This window comes from Saccostrea echinata, unplaced genomic scaffold, assembly GCF_033153115.1.
Source record: "Saccostrea echinata isolate AGI-Se365-2 ecotype Australia unplaced genomic scaffold, CSIRO_AGI_Sech_v1 ptg000033l, whole genome shotgun sequence".
In the NCBI taxonomy this organism is placed as follows: Eukaryota; Metazoa; Mollusca; class Bivalvia; order Ostreida; family Ostreidae; genus Saccostrea; species Saccostrea echinata.
The window spans coordinates 33307548-33330796 of record NW_026889782.1 but is presented as its reverse complement, the minus strand read 5'-3'; the positions used below and the strand labels follow the sequence as shown (position 1 = coordinate 33330796).

The window sequence follows — 23249 nt, the reverse complement described above, 5'->3', positions numbered from 1 at the left end:
GAATAGTTTCTTTGAAACTGAGGTTTGAACTGAAATAAACGCAAAGTGTGATGGAGGGACGGAAGACAGACATGACAAACTCTATGTCCTGGTCACATTCATGGCGGGGCATTAAAATATCTCCTACTATGTAAAACTTTATCGCCGCAGTATATATACTGGAAATGCTGAGATGAAAGCAACGATAGCGATGTGCCTCAAAAATGTTTGAATTAAGTCCCTTGAACAACATATGGTGACATTATGTTATTACAATGTCTGTGATATGGTTTGCATTGTTTCCTGCAGGAAATGGATGACAGAATTTTGACATCTGCTTTCTGGGGTTTTTCCTTATCTAAGCAAGTCTTGTGGTGAAATTGTGAAAAGGAACCTACATAACAGCTTTGGAAACAATCAGTACTTTCAACTACTTGTGGGCTGATCAAACAAAGAGAGAATTTTAGTATTCTTTTATTCATTTGTTTAATGGGTTTATCATTTTAGATAAAGAGCAACTAAGGTTTCTTTTCTGTGATGCAGAAATCTTCTTATTGTTGGACTTCAGAGATTTCCCATTTTTATAGCCAGTCATATACACAATATCTTCGCCCTCAAAACCCTCATCAGTGAGGTGCTGAATGGCAGTGGCCCGTAAACATTGTCCTGTATAAATACGAGAAAGGTCAGCTGCCTTACTGATGTCCTTCATAAAGTCAGTAATGGTTCTTTGTGTCAGGGGGGCATCCTTGTACCACTTACTCGTACTCCTTGGCAGAAACATAGCGTCTTTTCTGTAATTATTAAAAAGTGCGGAGGCACAATCATCTGTTTTATCTATAAGTAATTTTAACATTTTTACAGGACATGTGTCTTCGTGTGTTGCATACATGCGCTTATCCATGGTTATTTCTGCATTTCTAACACCTTTTAGTCGAATTTCATGATTGACATATTCACCATTGTCATCTATGTGGAATGTGAATGAGTCTATCTTAAGGTCTTTCCGGAACTCGTGAGCTCGACATATGAAGTGAACAGTTAGATGGAAGTAAACACATTGTCTGAGAATTATCGGGTTCAGCAGTGCATGTTTAAAATAAGCTGATATTTTCTCCAGATCAGATTTTTCTATGATTTCTTTGTGCTGTGTGGAAACTCCTATGCCCTCCCTTGCACGCTCTTTCAATAAGCCCGCTAAGACTCCATTAGATGACCTAAATTCCTTATCTTTTACAATGTCTACACTTCTCTTTAAATCTCCCAGTCTCCGATTTATGGCAGCTCTCAGATTCTTCAATGTATTTTTATGGTAAACTTGACCATCTTTCTCGGGCCTGGCCTCGCAGTAAAACTTCTCCAGCAGTTTGTTGAGCTGAGTTGGTGAAACTGTTTCAAAATCTATCTCTTCTCCTCTTCTCTCTTTACTCCAGTCTGAAGAAAAGAAAAAAATACTTCAACAATGTAAGAATGTATTTTTAACTTCGTCAGTCTGTCTCCTTTTTTCACTGAAAGTGGGGGATATTAATTTGGGTCTGTCTGTCTGATATCCTGTCTGTTTGAAACCCTTTCTTTTCTAGCCTTGATCTTTTGACGTCAAATTCAAAAGGAGTCTATTTACGGCCATAGTGAATTGTGATAAAAAATTTCATCACAAAAGCTCAGACTTTTAAAAATATCACTGGAAATGAAAGTTTTACACAAAGACAGGCTTATGAATTTATCACCTTGACCTTTTTACCTCAAAATTAACAGGGTTCTTCTGAAGGCATAGCGAATTGTGATATAGAAATTCATCAGAAAACATCAAAGTTTTTTGAGATAGCATCTGGAAACTAAAGTGTTACATACAGACAGACATACAGACTACAGATGCATTGTGCAAAAAATAACGGTATGGGGATATTTTCGGTAGTTAAGTCTATAGCTGGATGCATATGTCCAAATAATTTTCTGTACATTCTTTCATACTGCAGTTTTATGCTCTTACCAGATGCACACTGTGAGGTTAATTATGCATATTTTGCAGTATTCTGGAGTTATTTCCGTATTGTGGGGTTAACCCCTCAATAACAGGTTTTATTTATGCTTGATGTGACTGTGCGAGGTTAAAATAAATACAGACTTAACCCCATAAGAATTTTCAGACATATTATGGACCAGTGTCTGTAGTGGATAGAACCCTGTACTAAATTTCAACCCCACTCTGTGATAAAATTACGTACAGACAGAAAACTGACAGACAGACCCAAATTAAAATTCCCAATTTCAGTGAAAACAGGAGACAACTATCTATTTGGCACCTCCAACTGACTGATGAAAAATGGCCTACTAAGAACTCTTGTACCTCCTTGAACACTTATTTTATTCATTATGAAATTTTTCATTCCCTAAGACTTTTTTATGCCACCGTAATCGAAGATTCAGGGATTTAGAGTTTTTGTCCTGTCCGTCCGTCTGTCTGTTTCTTTGTCAGCAAAAACTTTAACATTGCCCATAACATTTGATTGGTTGGGGCTATGGCTCTCATATTTCGCATGTGTATTCTTTGTGACAAGGCCTTTCTTTGGGTACCAACATAATTGACAGCTTCACCTTGACGTTTGACCCAATTTTGCAAGAATTTACCCAACTTTAACCTTGGTCATAACATTTGAACAGTTGGTGCAAGGGCTTTCATACTTCATGAATGTGTATTCATTGTGACAAGACCTTTCCACGGATATAAATATTTTGACCTTGACCTTTGAGTTTGTCCCACTTTTAAAAAACTTTAACCTTGGACATAACTTTGAGCATTTAGTTCTAAGGCTTTAATACTTCACATGTTTATTTTCTATGACAAGGCCTTTCCCCTGGTACATTTAATTTGACCCTTTGACCTTGACCTAGGAGTTTGACCTACATTTAAAAAAAAATTTAACCTTAACCATAACTTTTTTAAGGTAAGTGAGTGGGCTTTGATTTTTCACAGGTATTCATTGAGAACAAGTCCTTTTTTGGGCAACAACATTTTTCGTCCCTTGGTCTTGGAGTTTGACTTGCATTTGAGAAACTTCAACCGTCGCCAAAAGCTGTCATACAGAGCCATCAGTGTTTCACAAACACATCTTGTCATTTTTATTATTTTAGCATTAATATGTCATGTAATGTACTGTTACACAGTATAAATTATCAATTTATCAATAATTTATCAAATTAGAAATTAAGAAATTTCTGCAGAAAAAAAAAACATTTCAAAGTACTCCTGTGATCCACATGGATCCTGCAGATCAACTTGAGATTTCTCCCAGATCCAGGTGGAACAACAATTCAAAGCAAATTGCATCGATGAAATAAATAATAATTAATGAAACTTGTTCCAGTATTACTGATATTTTACATCCTTCTCTCTCTGGCTTACCTTGAATCATTTTACATCCCCATGTGGTATTTTTCCTGGTGCCTGCAGTTTGTCGAGCCTCAAACAACCTGCTGATTTCTTCATCTGTGCTTTTCTTGAATCTTTTTTTCTTCTGCCGAGGAAATATATTTGACTTGCCTGTGGCAGGCTTTGATGGTTTTTCCGTATCTTCTCCAATTTCACTGCCTTCAGATGATCGGCTATGATTTTCATCAAAATCATCAGCTTCTGACTGAATATCATCCTCGTCAACATCAAGACAATCATCAGATGTATCTAAATCATAGTTATATGACTTCTGAATATGGTGTTCTACCATTTCATTGAAATATACACAAATATTTTGGCAGACAATTGAGAATATTTATCATGTTTATATATGTAAACAGTCACATGAGTATATCACTGTAAAGGATCCATAGAAGTATAAAATAAAACAATTTCAACTGTTGTCCAAACCCAAGAGGAATAAGATGGGCAGGGATCAACAGAATAGTCTTGTACTAGGCTAGGAAAAAGCAGACATCAGTTCAGCATTGAAAAGATGAAATGTAAAAAATATTGGGGGGGGGGGGGGTGTGAGAGGGCATGATTTGAAAAAAAAAATGAATCTACACTACAGCTAAACTTCGAAATCTCGAACACGGATATCTCGAATACCCCGGATATGTCGAAGTAAGGCCGCGGTCCCGACGAAATTTGCTTTATAAATGATCAAAATAAACCCCTCTATGTCGAACACGGTAATGTCGAACACACCGGTTATCTCGAAGTAAAATTGTGTACCCATTCATTAAAATCACTTGCGTTATCTCGAAGTCAGGATAATTTTCCGCTCTGATGATCAAGTCCGTTGGGTAAACTGAACAGCCACCTGTCTGTCACGCACGGGTTACCTGTGTTCCTGTGATCAACAGATAATAGCGCGATAATAATAGGAGGTGTATGTATGGCTTACCTTGATTTTAATTATGCAAGCCAAAGGTTGTGTGTATTAGTCTTATGCATACGCGTGGATGACACGTTGTTTTGTAGCTGGGGTACATTTATCTTGATAATCGCTATTTATGCTATGTGTAATATGCGCGCTTGCATAGTTTATGCATATGAAAGCGAAAATTATAAACATCAAAGTGAAACAAAATTCTATAATTTAATGCAATTAGAATTTATTTTTCCTGTATGTGCGTGCAGAATTTACAATCATCTGTACACACCATCATGTGAGCGTGTGTCGCAGTGAAAACGTGCTATAGTGCCCTGTGATTCAGTGTTAAACAAAAGTGCGTGTTTCTTCTTTTGCATTTGATTTCACTGTGGTAAAATCTTTGTTTTTAACTGATTATACATGTATGAACATGTTTTTCCAATAAAAAAAATTGTATATTTCGTTTGCGTTATTCTGACAGCAACCGGTTTTAAATTTACAATGCATACACGATATCCGGTTATGTATACATGGGAAACGATGCTAGCGGTTGATTTGCCGGGTTGTTAAAAGGATTATACAACTGTGCATATTATACAAAGTATTGTTCTGTGAATTATAAAGAGGATGTTAAAATCTTTTTAATGCTAAATACATGTACATGTATATTAAAGAAATCGTATACAGAATTTCAAACAAGAAGGAATTTGACATGTTTCTACTATTAAGTGCATGTTCACTGCACTAAGTTTAATTGAAATTCATTAGAATTATAACCCTCCATATGTCGAACCCCCGGATATCTCGAAGTTCATCAACGGTCCCGTCTACTTCGAGATAACGAAGTTTAACTGTATATGAGGATGCTTCTGAATTAATGTGACTAATCATGGCTTTTCTGTTCTTGAAAAGATTTTTTCCCCATGTATTCCTTATTCCTATGTATAATTCGATCACCCATTGGGGTCCCTGTCTACCAAAGGGGGGGGGGGGGGGGGGGGGAGGTCATGAATTCAACAACCTAGAATCTTCACTTCCTGAGAATGCTCCCATATAAATATGAACAATCATGGCTTTGTTGTTCTTGTAAAGAGATTTATAATAATTTTTTTCTACATATTCCTTCATAAAATTTGATTGCCCTTTGTGTCCTCTCCCTAACCCCCAGGGTCATGATTTGGATAAATTTAAATCTACATTACCTGTGGATGCTTCCATATAAATTTGAGCAATCATGGCTTTTCTGTTCTTGAGAAAGAAGATTTTGAAAGATTTTTCATGCATTGCTTTGTAAAACTTTGATCCCCCATTGTGGCCCTACCCTACTCCTGGGGGTCATGATTTGAACAAACTTTACACTACCTGAGGATGTTTCCATATAAATATGACCAATTATAGCTTTGTTGTTCTTGAGAAGAAGACATTAAAAGATTTTTCTTATGTATTCTTTTGTAAATAATTGATCACCCCTCCCTAGCCCTGATTGGATCAAGATTTGAATAAACTTCATTCTACACTATTTTAGGATGCTTTCAGGATGCTTTTATATGAATAGGTCCATATATGATTTGCTGTTCTTGAAAAGAAGAGTTTAAATGATTTAATTCTTTGGTCAGACAGTCTGCCCCCCTTTAATCCTGGGGTCATGATTTGAACAAACTTGAACCTACACTACCTGAGGATGCTTTCACATAAATATGACCAATCATGGTTTTGCTGTTCTTGATATTTTTTTTTATAATACTTTTCCTTTGTGTTCCTATGTAAAACTTTGGTCATTGTGGCCCTACCTTACCCCGGGGGGGGGGGGGGGGGGGGGGGGATTTCATGATTTGAACAAATTTGAATCTACACAAACTGAGGATGCTTTTACATCTCTTGACCAAGTGTGAGAAGATAATTCTTCAGAGCTGCCATTAACTTTTCACTAATTTATAACTATCTCCCTATGGAAGTGAGTGTGGTCTTTCATTTGATCAAACTTGAATTCCTTTTACCCATGGATACTCAAAGTTTGATGAAATTGGACCAGTGGTTCTGAACAAGAACTTGAAATTGTAAAAAAAAAGTTTATAATCACAATGATGACAGCAACAACAACAGAGAAAGGACAAATTCTGATCAGAGAAGATCACTCGAATCTTTGGTCCTGGTGAGCTAAAAACTTGAGAATCTTTCTCAATTAACTTACCATTGCTATGTATTGTCTTGGACTGGTCCTCTTCTTGTGTTTCCTTCCCGGCAACACTGGCAAACCTTTTTCTGGTCCTCGCCCTGTCATCTTTCTCAGACAGTGCCCTCTTAAGTTTACTTTCCTCTACAGACTGAAAAAAAATTAACTAATTATCATAAAAATGAGCTTTTTATCAGACTATGCTGACAATATGAAATAGAAGACATCATATACTGATCATCTCAGCTGAAACCTGCTGCAATCCTACAGGTTGCTGTGCTCCTATTGTAGACTGCTGCGCTCCTATATTAGGCTGTTGTACTCCTATATTAAGCTGCAGTGCTCCTATTGTAGGCTGTTGTGTTCCTCTATTAGGCTGCCATGCTCCCATATTAGGTTGCTGTGCTCCTGTATTAGGTTGCTGTGCTCCTGTATTAGGTTGCTGTTCTCGTGTATTAGGCTGCTGTGCTCCTGCTAAAGTTTGCTGCCTTCCTGCTGTAACCTGCTGCCCTCCTGTCACAATAAAAGGTTTTGATGATATAAAGCCCCTCTGAACTAAATTTGGTAACACCGTAAAGTTAGCTGCCCTAGGAATAGATCCCGGGATCTGGGAGGAGCCCTGAAGATTCAGTCCCAGTGGATGGACTAGTGTTGCATTCTGGGGATTTACTAACAGTGTCTGAGGTAGAGAATTATTCTGCAGATACAAAGAATTTCCAGCTATGGAAGTCTTTAGTGGGAAGGATATCATATTCCCCCCTGTGTTTGTGTTTACAGAGAGAGGTATCTCTGAAGAGGCTACATTGGCCATAGGTATCACTGTCTTTATTATCCTGTGTGCAAACAGCACGGTATTCTGAGGCACATTCTGTGCAAGGACTGAAGGATGAACTGCTGGAGTTGGTTTCGCACTTGAAGTTCTTGGTCCACTGCTGTTGTTCTCGGGTGCGCTGCCTAGTTCTGTCTTTATCATTTCTAGTTCCTCCCTGTTTATCTCCCTTGTATCACTTGGTAACACAGAATCCAGGGAATCACAGTAATTATCAACAGGTTCTTGTTTTACTTCTGTAATCATGTGGGAGGGATTATCTCCCCCTGACTCAACAGATTTACTGGTTTTAGTTTGAATTGTACTGCTCTCTGACTGAGGGGTGGATCCAGAGTTTTGTGTGGTGTAATCCTCAGAGTCCTGTTCCTGTTTTATTCCCATTTCCTGGATAAGGAAAAATAGTGTGTACTTAATTATTAGGTTAAATTAGGGGTTGAAATTTTTCTGGAAAACCCCTAGCCCAGGGGCTACTGATCAGTAAAAATTTACTAGCCCAAACCTCAAACTAACTAGCCCAACAATTTTCATACAAAATGAAAACATAACAAATTAAAGTGTCAAATGCTTTGGTGACAGGAACAAACTAAATTAGTTCTCAGTCAAAAGAAACCAATCTACATAGAAAAGCTATGGTAAACTGACGATCAAGAATTTTTTTCTGTTCTGCTAGTCCGACACACTATCGTTACATCTGAATTAGCCAGCCCGAGTCTTAAAATGACTAGCCCGGGTGTCGGGCTACCATATATTTCAAAACTTTTCTGAAAAAGTTTTTATGATGTGATTAATTGATTGTATGTATTTACATCCTGTTCAAAGATTTTTCACTCATATAGAGACGTCACCAAATACAGGTGAATTTCTTCAAATTTAGATCTTTCTTGACACTCAGGGCAATTGAGCAGTGAGGGTTTGCCAACCATGATACGGGACATCAGTTTTTAAGGTCTCATCCCAACTTTCACTTCAAAAAGCCGATTGCTTGGCAAAGGAACAGTTGCTACCTATTTTTTATCAACTAAGGTCAGTCGTGGCCAGGGCTCGAACCCACAACCTTCTGATCAAGGAGTAAGTGCTCTGAGCAATCGTGATGGTTTTACTGATGTGATTAAAACACACTGCAATACTTAAAACATGAAATACTCCCAAAAAATTTGAAGAATTTACACTTTAAATTGTTCTCTATGTCACTTTAAAATAAGACAGAGAATGTATTAAATGTTAACCTCTTCATCTTCACTGCTGGAATCTTCATCAACAGACTCATCATCATCAATAGACTCTACCCCATCATCAACTGTCAAAAACAAATTTACAGTGAGAGAAAGAGATGTGACATATATTACAGCATCAATAGACTCTGCCCCATCATCAACTTTCAAAAACAAATTTACAGTGAGAGAAGTTGAGACATATATTACAGCATCAATAGACTCTGCTCCATCATCAACTGTCAAAAACAAATTTACAGTGAGAGAAAGAGATGAGACATATATTACAGCATCAATAGACTCTGCTCCAACATCAACTGTCAAAAACAAATTTAAAGTGAGAGAAAGAGATAAAATATATATTACAGCATCAATAGACATTGAGAGAAAGAGATAAGATATATATTACAGCATCAACAGACTCTGCTCCATCATCAACTGTCAAAAACAAATTTACAGTGAGAGAAAGAGATGAGATATATATCACAGCATCAATAGACTCTGCTCCAACATCAACAGTCAAAAACAAATTTAAAGTGAGAGAAAGAGATAAGATATATTTTAGAGCATCAATAGACATTGAGAGAAAGAGATAAGATATATATTACAGCATCAACAGACTCTGCTCCATCATCAACTGTCAAAAACAAATTTACAGTGAGAGAAAGGGTTGAGACATATATTACAGCATCAATAGACTCTGCTCCATCATCAACTGTCAAAAACAAATTTACAGTGAGAGAAAGAGATAAGATATATATTACAGCATCAATAGACTCTGCCCCATCATTAACTGTCAAAAACAAATTTACATTGAGAGAAAGAGATGAGACATATATTACAGCATCTGAAAAAGTTTTTATGATGTGATTAATTGATTGTATGTATTTACATCCTGTTCAAAGATTTTTCACTCATATAGAGACGTCACCAAATACAGGTGAATTTCTTCAAATTTAGATCTTTCTTGACACTCAGGGCAATTGAGCAGTGAGGGTTTGCCAACCATGATACGGGACATCAGTTTTTAAGGTCTCATCCCAACTTTCACTTCAAAAAGCCGATTGCTTGGCAAAGGAACAGTTGCTACCTATTTTTTATCAACTAAGGTCAGTCGTGGCCAGGGCTCGAACCCACAACCTTCTGATCAAGGAGTAAGTGCTCTGAGCAATCGTGATGGTTTTACTGATGTGATTAAAACACACTGCAATACTTAAAACATGAAATACTCCCAAAAAATTTGAAGAATTTACACTTTAAATTGTTCTCTATGTCACTTTAAAATAAGACAGAGAATGTATTAAATGTTAACCTCTTCATCTTCACTGCTGGAATCTTCATCAACAGACTCATCATCATCAATAGACTCTACCCCATCATCAACTGTCAAAAACAAATTTACAGTGAGAGAAAGAGATGTGACATATATTACAGCATCAATAGACTCTGCCCCATCATCAACTTTCAAAAACAAATTTACAGTGAGAGAAGTTGAGACATATATTACAGCATCAATAGACTCTGCTCCATCATCAACTGTCAAAAACAAATTTACAGTGAGAGAAAGAGATGAGACATATATTACAGCATCAATAGACTCTGCTCCAACATCAACTGTCAAAAACAAATTTAAAGTGAGAGAAAGAGATAAAATATATATTACAGCATCAATAGACATTGAGAGAAAGAGATAAGATATATATTACAGCATCAACAGACTCTGCTCCATCATCAACTGTCAAAAACAAATTTACAGTGAGAGAAAGAGATGAGATATATATCACAGCATCAATAGACTCTGCTCCAACATCAACAGTCAAAAACAAATTTAAAGTGAGAGAAAGAGATAAGATATATTTTAGAGCATCAATAGACATTGAGAGAAAGAGATAAGATATATATTACAGCATCAACAGACTCTGCTCCATCATCAACTGTCAAAAACAAATTTACAGTGAGAGAAAGGGTTGAGACATATATTACAGCATCAATAGACTCTGCTCCATCATCAACTGTCAAAAACAAATTTACAGTGAGAGAAAGAGATAAGATATATATTACAGCATCAATAGACTCTGCCCCATCATTAACTGTCAAAAACAAATTTACATTGAGAGAAAGAGATGAGACATATATTACAGCATCAATAGACTCTGCTCCATAATCAAATGTCAAAAACAATTTATAGTGAGAGAATGAGATGAGACATATATTACAGCATCAATAGCCTCTGCCCCATAATCAAATGTCAAAAACAAATTTACAGTGAGAGAGAGGGTTGAGACATATATAACAGCATCAACAGACTCTGCTCCATCATCAACTGTCAAAAACAAATTTACAGTGAGAGAAAGAGATGAGACATATATTACAGCATCAATAGACTCTGCTCCATCATCAACTGTCAAAAACAAATTTAAAGTGAGAGAAAGAGATAAGATATATATTACAGCATCAATAGACATTGATAGAAAGAGATAAGATATATATTACAGCATCAACAGACTCTGCTCCATCATCAACTGTCAAAAACAAATTTACAGTGAGAGAAAGAGATGAGACATATATTACAGCATCAATAGACTCTGCTCCAACATCAACTGTCAAAAACAAATTTACAGTGAGAGAAAGAGATGAGACATATATTACAGCATCAATAGACTCTGCTCCATCATCAACTGTCAAAAACAAATTTACAGTGAGAGAAAGAGATGAGACATAGAGTTGAACTTTGGTATCTCGAACACTGGTATCTCAAATACCATGGATATATCGAAGTGATTTGGAAGTCCCAGCTACTTTTACCCTCGATATCTCGAATCATTGAAAATCTCAAAGTTTTTTTTTGGATCCATCGAGTTTGAGATAACAAAGTTTGACTGTATATTACAGCATCAATAAAGTGTTCAAAGAAATGTCACTATTGGGTACCCCAAGTGATAAAATATCACTTTTATTCCATTAATAATTTTCACTGTTGGAAATGTTATACAGAGTAAAATCACTGTTCAGGTAAAGAAATATTTAGAGGAATCATGTTTATTCTATACCTTCTAACTGAAGCGAGATGCCATTGCTTATTTCTTCAGGGTCCAATGATGGATCATCAACTGTTGAAATAGAAAACAGGAAATACACATATCTGTCAATCACAAAATACAATATCCCTAGAGGACTTCAAAACTAGGCGATTCAAAGTCGGATTTGGGGAGGGGGGTTTTGAGATAATCACCTGAAAATGTTAACTTTCATTTTAAAGCATCTTTAATTTGATTTCTGGTTTGTTTTTTTAAAATCCAAATTAACCTGTTTTTCTGAAGATTTCTCAAGTAAAAATGAACCAGGCTGAAAATTTCTCAAGTATTCACCGCGGTATTTTTTCTCGGTTCGATACACGGTACAAAATCTCTATTTTCGGTTCGGTTCGTTTTTCGGTTGGGATCGTCATTCAGTCAGGTTTGGCATAAGGTATAAACATGCTTCTCAGTATAATTAGTTAAAAAACATAAATTTTTGTGGACTTACAGTTTGTAAAATAATTTTTAACAGTCAAATCAATTAAATTGATTTCTTCTATCCATTTTGCACATAAATTATTTGACTAGATCAAGTAAAAGGAAGCATAAAACATGTAAAACAACAGTTGAATTTGTTTCCTTCTATCAAAATGTATCGTATCGAAAATAACCAAACCGAGACCAAATTTTACGATACGTATCGAACCGTGAAGAAGGCATATCGTTTCACCCCTAAAAATGAACCTTTTTCTTTTATTCAATATTCACCTTCAAAGGCTATTTTTGACAGAGCAAATCATCAAGTTCTGAAAACATTTAGCTTCTGCTTACACACACAGTAAAATTTTTTAAAGCTGACACAGGTCTACTATAAACAATTTTTGCAAATCAAAGGTTTAATGTCCTTATCTGTTAAGAGATTGTTTGAAGCTATGCGAACAGAAAGCCTCTGGTTCACAAAACTGACTAAGATTGTTGGGAACTTATACTTAAAACTTTATGGAGACTTATACATGTTACGCTTACAACTTGATGGGGACTTACACTTACAACTTGATGGGGACTTACACTTACAACTTGATGGGGACTTACATTTAGAACTTGATTGGGACTTACATTTAGAACTTGATGGGGACTTACACTTACAACTTGATGGGGACTTACACTTACAACTTGATGGGGACTTACACTTACAACTTGATGAAGACTTACATTTAGAACTTGATGGAGACATACACTTACAACTTGATGGGGACTTACACTTACAACTTGATGGAGACTTACATTTAGAACTTGATGGAGACATACACTTACAACTTGATGGGGACTTACACTTACAACTTGATGGGGACTTACACTTACAACTTGATGGGGACTTACACTTACAACTTGATGGGGACTTACACTTACAGCTTGATGGACACTAACATTTAGAACTTGATGGGGACAAACTTAGAACTTGATGGAGACTTACACAAAAAATTGATGGAGATTTACACATTAAACTTGATATGGACTTACACTTTAAACTTGATGGAGACTTACACTTAGAACTTGATGGACACTCACATTTAGAACTTGATGGGGACAAACTTAGAACTTGATGGAGACTTACACAAAAAATTGATGGAGATTTACACATTAAACTTGATGGGGACTTACACTTTAAACTTTATGGAGACTTACACTTAGAACTTGATGGACACTTACATTTAGAACTTGATGGAGACAAACTTAGAACTTGATGGAGACTTACACAAAAAATTGATGGAGATTTACACATTAAACTTGATGGGGACTTACACTTTAAACTTGATGGAGACTTACACTTAGAACTTGATGGACACTTACATTTAGAACTTGATGGAGACAAACTTAGAACTTGATGGAGACTTACACAAAAAATTGATGGAGTTTTACACATAGGACTTGATGGGGACTTACACTTTAAACTTGATGGGGACTAACAATTAGAACTTGATTTGGGCTTATACTCAGAACTTGATCGAGATTTACACATAGAACTTGATGGAGACCTACACTTAGAACTTGATGGAGACTTACACTTAGGACTTGATGGAGGCTAACACTTTAAACTTGATGGGGACTAACAATTAGAACTTGATTCGGGCTTATACTCAGAACTTGATCGAGATTTACACATAGAACTTGATGGAGACCTACACTTAGAACTTGATGGAGACTTACACTTACAACTTGATGGGGACTTGCACTTAGAACTTGATGGGGACTTACACTTAGAACTTAATGGGGAATTACACTTATAACTTTATGGAGACTTACACTTAGGACATGATGGAGGCTAACATTTTAAACTTGATGGAGACCTACACTTAGAACTTGATGGAGACTTGCACTTACAACTTGATGGGGACTTACACTTAGAACTTGATGGAGACTAACACTTAGAACTTGATGGGGACTTACACTTAGAACTTGATGGGGACTTACACTTACAACTTGATGGAGACATACACTTAGAACTTGGAGACTTATACTTATAACTTGATGGGGACTTACACTTAGAACTTGATGGAAACTTACATTTACAACTTGATCTGAGCTCGTACTCAGAACTTTATCAAGACTTGCACTTAGAATATGATTAAGACTTACACTCAAAACTTGATGAACATTTCTACTTACAACTTGAAGTGGACTTACCCTTAGATTTTGAGAACTTGCCATGTTGTTTTTCTGACCCCTCATGGACAGCTGTCTGTTCATTTTGACTTCTATAAAAGACATATACATAGTTTGTAAGTCTGTTTAATGTACACATGTAAATACCTTCAGACCTCATCTCAAACTCAACAAGACTGAAATTAAATTCTGAGATCTATACTTTAGAAATAGAGATAACAGAGTTTAAAATATATAATTCATTTATTTGAAAAGTAATATGATTTTGTATCAGTTTCTGTAAATTAAAAGTTGCAAGGAGACTAAGCTCATCTCTCAGACAGTCTAAATTAATATACGCAGGTTAAAACCTTGTCATAAATCAAAAGCCTGAGAGGCTTCAATGGCATTGAACGAGAAAAACAATTTCAAAAGATCTTTTTGAATTTGAAGATAGCAGTAAGTGACTCAGGAGACAAAATCCAAAAAAAAAAAGTTTTAAACAAAATATCATAATTACAGTCTTGGGCCTTATGTCATGGTCCGAATGGAGCAGGGTTCAAATTGACCAAACACCGTCCAACATGTTCAAGCTAAATTCTTTTCAGTCAATTAAAGAACTATGAATGATTATCATTTCATGAATTTATATAATATTCTTTCTAATTGCCAATGTCAAAGCGTTGTATTACAGTAGTGATTGCATCTAAACTACAACCATGACTCTGCTCTGTTACAAGTATGATTGAGTTGCAATAGGACGTGGTGTATGGTATATGGGGAAATGGAGAAATACAGTTATACTGGTCAATATCATTGGTTTTTAGGATGAAGTTGGTTAGAAGATTGTATAAGTAAAGCTAAGATTTAGAATTCAATCTTTTTGGTCTTGTAGTATTCGTGTTTATGTAATTTTGTAATTATTTTACAGCCTGTTGTGTTGTTTGTGTTACAGGGTTATCGTTCCCAAATGTTATTCATGTCATTCGACGCACCATTTCTGTAGAAATTCATCGCAACAACCATCATGTTTTTCTTGTGTGAAACATAATATTGTTGTTTTGCAATAGAATTAATTGTAGATATAATTGATGCAATTTTATTTTCAAGCTATTTTTCATTGTGAGAGTTTTCAAAGAAATTGGTTCATAGCTATTGCTATTTTCTATTGCGGATGCATCGACTGACACATTCTGTTGCGCACACCCGATTGCGATTTCAACTGGGCTATTGCTAGATGATGTTCGAGCTCCAAGAGCTCGACGCCACAAAAATACACATGCAAAATATACAAGCCTCTAGCACCAAATGCTATAGCCAAGTTATGGCCAAGGTTTAAGTTTTTCAAAAGTAGGTCAAACTCCAAGGTGAAGGTTCAAAGGTCAAAATTGTTGGTTTCTAAAGGAAGGTTTTGTCACAAGGAATACACCTGTGAGATTTGAAAGCCTTAGTGTGCTTTTCTGAGAAGCACTTACATTTACAATCGACGGCTTACTTTGTCATTTAAAGGCATTGTGTACGGAGGTACGGAAATGATAATGGATAAGAAAACTTTAAGAAGTGGTTATAGGGTTAGGGTTGCTGACTTGATTTACCGGTATACAATCAACACAAAAGATGATGGGAGACAGAATAACATAATTTAAAATATTTGTGAGGTGTAGTATCTCCTTTCTATCTCATTTTTGAAAGGAATCAAATAAAAAAAAACAAGAGGCCCATGGGCCACAACACTCACCTGAGTAACTTTGGCCTTGCTGTTTTTCACCTGATTTCTCTCACCCCCCCCCCCCCCTTGTAGTACTTATTGTGGCCCCGCCCTATCCCCGGGGATCATGATTTGAACAATTTAGAATCTACATTACCCCAGGATGCTTTCACATAAGTTTCAGCCTTTCTGGCCCAGTGATTCTTGAGAAGATTTTTACTACATATTTCAATGTAAAACTTGGATTCCCTATTGTTGCCCCCCCCCCCCCCCCCCCAGGGGGTCATGTTTTGAACAATTTAAAATCTACACTACTCAAGGATGCTTCCACATAAATTTCAGCTTTTCTAGCTTAGTGTTTCTTCAGAAGAAGATTTTTAAAGATTTTTACTACATATTTCAAAGTAAAACATGGATTCCCTATTGTGGCCCCGCCCTACCCCCGGGGGGCATGATTTGAAGAATTAAGAATCTACACTACCCCAGGATGCTTCAACGTAAGTTTCAGCCTTTCTGGCTCAGTGGTTCTTGAGAAGAAGATTTTTACTATATATCTCAATGTAAAACTTGGATTCCCTGTTGTGCTCCCCCCGTACCCCTGGGGTCATGATTTGAACAATTTAGAATCTACACTACTTAAGGATGCTTCCACATAAGTTTCAGCCTTTCTGGCTCAGTGGTTCTTAGAAGAAGATTTTTAAAGATTTTTACTACATATTTCAATGTTAAACTTGGATTCTCTATTGTGGCCCCGCCCTACCCCAGGGGGTCTTGTTTTGAACAATTTAAAATCTACACTACTCAAGGACGCTTCCACATAAGTTTCAGCTTTTCTAGCCCAGTGGTTCTTGAGAGGAAGATTTTTAAAGATTTTTACTACATATTTCAATGTAAAACTTGGATTCTCTGTTGTGGTCCTGCCCTAACCCTGGGGGTCATGTTTTGAAGAATTAAGAATTTACACTACCCAAGGCTGCTTCCAGGTAAGTTTCAGCCTTTCTGGCTCAGTGGTTCTTGAGAAGAAGACTTTTTAAGATTTTTACTACATATTTCAATGTAAAACTTGGATGGATTCCCTATTGTGGCCCCGCCCTACCCCCGGGGGTCATGATTTGAACAATTTACAATCTACACTTCCTAAGTATACTTCCACATAAGTGTCAGCCTTTCTGGCCCAGTGATTCTTGAGAAAAAGATTTTTAAAGATTTTTACTACATATTTCAATGTTAAACTTGGATTCCCTATTGTGGCCCCGCTCTACCCCCGGGGGTCATGATTTGAAGAATTAAGAATCTAAACTACCCAAGGATGCTTCTACATAAGTTTCAGCCTTCCTGGCCCAGTGTTTCTTGAGAAGAAGATTTCTAAAGATTTTTACTACATATTTCAAAGTAAAACTTGGATTCCCTATTGTGGTCCTGCCCTAACCCCGGGGGTCATGATTTGAAGAATTAAGAATCTACACTACCCCAGGATGCTTCCAAGTAAGTTTCAGCCTTCCTGGCCCAGTGTTTCTTGAGAAGAAGATTATTAAAGATTTTTACTACATATTTCAATGTTAAACTTGGATTCCCTATTGTGGCCCCGTCCCAACCCCCGGGGGTCATGATTTGAACAATTTAAAATCTACACTACCCCAGGATGCTTCCACATGTTTCAGCTTTTCTGGCCCAGTGGTTCTTGAGAAGATTTTTTAATGACCCCACCCAATTTTTGTATTTTCTTGATTATCTCCCCTTTGAAGGGGACTTGGCCCTTCATTTTAACAGTTTAACCTCCCCTTCACCCAAGGATGCTTTGTACTAGGTTTGGTTAAAATTGGCCCAGTGGTTCTCGAGAAGAAGTTGAAAATGTGAAAAGTTTACAAACGGATGGACAGACAGACAGACCGACGAAGGACAACGGGTGATCAGAAAAGCTCACTTGAGCTTTCAGCTCAGGTGAGCTAAAAATCATTCCAGAAACAAAACTAGGCAGGAGTTGGTCAAGGAGGGAAGGGAAGGGTTTGAAGGCAGGGTGGTTCCTGTTACCTTCCTACACAATGCATTATGTGCTTTGAAATGACTCAATCATCCTCTTTTAATTAACTTTAATCTAAATATTTATACTGCAAAAGAGCTTCCCTATATTGTCCAACTGTTAAAGTTAGCTGTCCACTATAATAGTCCATGCTCCTCGCAAAAGTCCAATACTAACTGTTTGAAACTAATAACCAAGGTTAAAGTTTTATTTAAAGTGGGTCAAACTCCAAGGTCAAGGTCAAAATGTCAAAATTGTTGGTATTCAAAAGAAGGTCTTGTCACAAGGAATAAATCCTGTGAAATTTGAAAGCCCTACTAGTACTAACGGTTCAAAAGTTATGGCCAAGGTTAAAGATTTTTAAAAGTGGGTCAAACTCTAACTAAAGGTCAAAATCAAAAGTCAAAAATAATTATATGGATGGAAAGGTCTTGTCATGATGAATACACATGGAAATATGAAAGCCCTGGCACCAACTGTTCAAAAGTTATGGCCAAGGTTAAAGTTGGGTAAATTTTTGTAAAAGTGGGTCAAACTCCAAGGTCAAGAGGTCAAATATGTTGCTACCCAAAGTAAGGTCTTGTCACAAGGAATACACAAGAAATATGAAAGCCACAGCTCCAACCAATCAAAAGTTATGGGCAAGGTTAAATTTTTTGTGGACAAACAGACAGACGGAAAAGGCAAAAACTTTATACCCTCGTAGGAGGAGGTTGTAAAAACTCTTTTTCAAAGAATTAGCAACTCCTCCTATTTCAGAGACCCCTTATCCTCATTTCTACATCTTAATCAGACTTACAGTTGAGAGTCTGCCAGTGTAGATGAGGTGTTGTGCGCTGATGCTGTTTTATCTCGATGACAAATTCTGTTTTTCTTAACCAGTTTCTGTGTATATTTGTCATTCTCGTATCTGAAAAATAATTATTTAGATCAGCAAGCCAGCAAATGACTTCACTCCAAATGTAATTTAATCTGCCTTTATAGAAGAAATTTCGATTAGTGTTGATATTTAAACATTGAAATATTAATTCAGTATTTAAAAACGAGAGAAAAAAAAGTCCACTACATACTGCATTGATTTAGGTCTAAGTCTAACATTACACAGGGTCAAAATGTCTTCACTGGAAATATTGTCAGATCACTGTCTCACCAGTTAGACATTAAATTACTGGTACATGCAAATAAATTTTCAGTTTCTTTGGTTTAGTATCCATAATGCAAATGTAACAGGCACAGTATCGGTGGGGGGTGGGGTGGGGGGCTGGCCCCCCACTTTTTTCCAGACATAAGTTTTTCTATAGGAAATGTTCATTGAAAGTCTGGTTGCCCCCCCCTCTCTTGGTTGCAGTATTGTCAAATAAGGGTAATATAAGGGGAATGCAGTGTTTAAGTAAAAAAATTGGTACTAAAAGAAATTGCCCCCCCCCCCCCACTTTCAAAAACGATGCTACATCACTGTGTAACAGGAAAATTAAGATAAAATGTAAGGCTGGCAGGATGTAAGGAATTGAACCCAGGACCCCTGCATCATTAGTCAGGTGCTGTACCAACTGAGCCATCCCGGCCGATGTCCATCACCAAACCATTATTTTCCTCCCTCCTGATATTGTTTTTGCCCTCAAAGACACAACCCAAGTTCCCCTGGCGAGAGATTCATCTGCAAGTCCAGGGGTGGTCAACAGCACCAAATTATATATAACAGGAAAGGAGAAATGTATCGCTGGACAGGGAATCAAACCTGGGACCTCTTCAACAGATGTTAACTCAGGCCGATAATATTCACTGTCCAAACAACTATACATACTGCTAGGTTTTAAGATATTGTTGAATTAAAAAAAAAATTTTTTCATAAAAAAAATTCTAGTTTTCTTACATTTTAGCAAGTAGAAATTGAAATTACATGACATGTTATCATTTTCAACTTTAATTAGATTGAAAATTAATTAAAGGCAATAATGTGTAAGACTTTTTTTTAATGTAGAAAACAAATTTCAAAAGAAAAAACAGTCAAATAGTTTATACGCCAACAGAATGATTAAATTAAAAAAAAAGGTTCATTACTATGGATTGCATTTTTTTTCACAGCCATAATATCATTTCTCCTCTTCCTAATTACAAAACAAAATATATATTCTTGACATTTCATTACTTATCAGGCGGAAAAGAAAGCCAAAAAGAAGAATGGTCCACGCCTGGAGTTAACTAAGGAGATGAAGGCGTTAAGGGAGGGAGGCGTTAATTTGTCATGAATTATTTGATGCTGACGGGTCAGGGACAATATAGTCAATAGATACTAGTGAACTCAGGGTCAGAGTTCAAGGTCAAAAACTTGCTGCTCAACGTTGTCTTTTATTATTTAATTAAGATATCCTTACCAGAAATTATCAGTAGATATAGCCTAAAAATAATCATGATAATATATAAATGATACAGATCCAGGGAAAGAAAGCATTGTGGGGCCTTTGATGAAGTATTTATCTGTACATGTTTGAGATACTTGATGAGGCACTAGACCTTATCTCTTTAACTGACAGATTTACTTTAAAAAAGTCTAACTAACCTACATGTCACCCAAATATTCACAGCAGTTTGATTTATGTAAATGACTTATTAAATACTTGTTCGTTTAATTTTTTTGTTTATTTACATTTTTTTGTTTATTTACATTTTTTGTTTATTTAATGCAGGAATGAACAGTTCCAGCCATTGCAGAACACAAAACCAGAGACCTATATATCCCTTTAGTATATAGGTCCCTGGCTAAACCGGTTACAACCAGTCGAGAGTTAATGGATCGATGAAGGAAAAAAAATCAGTAAATTGAAAGTTTTTATCAATTACAGAAATTGCACAAACATAGACAAAAAGACCCTTGAGTTGGTTGATATATATGTCCTTTTACTTCTTTATTATTTACAGTAGAGTCGTTTTATAGGTAACTAGATCTAGTTAAGGTGCACAGACCTGTCAAGCAGATACCCTGCCACTTCATGGTTATACATAAGACAGAGTGCCACCTTAAGCCGGTTCCATCGTGTTATATGATCTCCGATGTGGACGCTTTCCTTGCCGAAAAGTCTTTGATATTCTTTTTTTCTTGCTTTCCTTTCTTCGGGCGTAAATCTACTTCCAAATGGCCTCCCTCGCTTTCTCGTCAGAATCGACGCCATTATTTGTTTATGTTCTAAAAGTAGCTCGCCTTATCACGTGACACTGATCTAGATAGGGCGGCTTTATTCAAAAGTGTGATTGGGTGTGACAAACTCATGTTTTTATATATTATGCACATGTGCATAGCAATGCATATTGCATGTGCATTTATTCATTAGATTACTTATGTATATAATATTTTTATTTGCAGCACACTTCTACAGCTGAATCAAATGATTATTTTTTATTTGTATGTCCACTTTATGAACAACTAAGAAGTGAATTTTGTACACTTTTTAACAATACATGTAGGCCTATATCTTATGAAATTCTTAATCCAGCAGATGTTAAATCAACAAGAAATATTTGTAACTTCATACGTGATGCATTTAATATAAGAAAATCTGTGTAACTATATATTTGTTTACTGTATGTATGACTTGCGCCAATTGTGGTTTTTGTCAAATTGAATAAATAAATAAATAAATAAAAATTATTCATTTAATCTGTAGTTAAGTGTATTGACTTTTAAATTGTTCTTTTCCAGAGAGGTCCAGTCAGCTTCAGGGCTGTAATTATATTCTGGCCATAGTCATTTTGTATCTTTTAATTTCATTGTTTTTTTTAGTTTGTCTTATGCTTTTGGATTGGGTTTTGTTTTTCCCTCCAAGTTTTCTTTGTGTTTTTCATTAATTCCGATTTAGCAGTGGAAAGCTATAGTCATGTTTTGGTGACTGAGTTTTTACAGTTTTTCATATGATATCATAAGACTTTTGACATTTAGACATATTTCCACTTGCATGGTAAGTAATTCTTTCATACTAATGTTAATATATTATTCTAATTTTATTAAATGTGAAATCTGTAATTTTGCACTTAATTCCTTAAGTCACTTTTCCTGGAGTGAGACTGTAGATATAAAGTTATGTGTAAATAGTAAATTCTTGGATGTCTTACTTTTTCCTACATTTTTTAAAGTAAACTTTATTTTATGCTTAGTGTAGATATCTACAAAGTTTATCATTGTTGATTTGTAGATATTGATCTGTCTGTCTAGTTTATGCAGCTTATATATGTGCTGTAGTATGGCCCATTCCCATTGAATGGTATAAATAATATTGTTTTTATGAGCAACAATAATTAATAATGTACATATACATTGTCAAGATAATTATTGTAAAGTTTTTATGATAAATATATATTGATTTAAGAAGTGGGAGATTTGATTGTGTATTTTTCATATAATTGGATTATCTCCCTTTGAATCTGATAAAGCTAAATTGATTGTATATTGATCAATAATGCTATAGTTTTTATGCTGAATATTTATAATTTGTTATTTCATTACACTGGTTTCTTTACTTTTTCATCACTATTGATTCATCGTAATAAAGAGATCCGTCTTGTTTGAACACGAACCAACAGCCTTGTTGTTTTTCATCATCACCACACAAGACTTTAGTCTGTTACATGGGTTGCGTACTACAGAAGCACATTTCGGTCAAAAAATCATCAAAAAATAATTTTGAATTCGATATAAAATTAATTAGAATTAAATTCATTAAAACGAGTTTAATTTGTTATTACAAATTTTTGACTTCATTATAACAAATTGTGCAAATTTGATATCAGACAAAATTCATCCTAACGAATTCAAGGAAACTGATATAACTTACTCAATTCATTATAACAAATTCAACAATTCATTATTTCAAATTAAAAAAAAACAAAAATTATAATAGGTCCTAAATGGGCTTCTAGTTTGCTCTTAAGTATTTCTAAAGTAATACAATTACATAATATACCGGTAATAAAGTAAATTTACAGTTGTTTTCCTTCAGTAATTTTACATCTAAAACTGTTTGTTGGCAATTTATTTTTGGCTACAAAGGTTGTACTCACCAATACATCTAAATGAATGACTTGTTTGTTTGTTTGTTTGTTTGCCTTTTGTTTGCTGTTTTTTGGTTTTTTGTTTTGCTACTTTCGACTTTTATTTTTTCTTCTAACCTTTCCCTTTTGTACCATTATTTTGACCTCATATCTGGAAGTAAGACCTACTTTTTGAAACACTTTAAAATAAACTTGGCCATATTTTCCGATTATTGATACTAGTAGATAAAAACAAAAGGAAACACAGAATCATATGTTTAATGCAACAAACTGACTTTAACAAGATACTGTAACT

General features: G+C 35.6%; 1 protein-coding gene across 1 annotated transcript; it reads right to left on the bottom strand.

Annotated features, from left to right (window-relative positions):
- Positions 1-437: 437 nt before the first annotated feature.
- On the bottom strand, positions 438-21081 carry LOC133199206 (uncharacterized). The gene is made up of 11 exons (XM_061335051.1): positions 20876-21081; positions 18711-18821; positions 14226-14296; positions 11574-11633; positions 9836-9906; positions 9145-9160; positions 8539-8762; positions 6737-7696; positions 6502-6634; positions 3383-3658; positions 438-1413 (listed from the first exon to the last, which is right to left on the bottom strand). The coding sequence occupies exons 1-11, from the start codon at positions 21079-21081 to the stop codon at positions 458-460; spliced, it is 3084 nt and encodes a 1027-aa protein (XP_061191035.1). The 3' UTR covers positions 438-457.
- Positions 21082-23249: the final 2168 nt, after the last annotated feature.

What these genes read in the sequence shown, in the direction of transcription:
- LOC133199206 (XM_061335051.1), bottom strand. Translation starts at nt 21,081, where the DNA reads ATGGCGTCGATTCTGACGAGAAAGCGAGGGAGGCCATTTGGAAGTAGA. An exon ending in GCAGGGTATCTGCTTGACAG is followed by an intron (nt 18,822 to 20,875) that starts GTCTGTGCACCT and finishes ATTATTTTTCAG; the next exon opens with ATACGAGAATGACAAATATA. An exon ending in CAAGTTCTCAAAATCTAAGG is followed by an intron (nt 11,634 to 14,225) that starts GTAAGTCCACTT and finishes CTATTTCAACAG; the next exon opens with TTGATGATCCATCATTGGAC.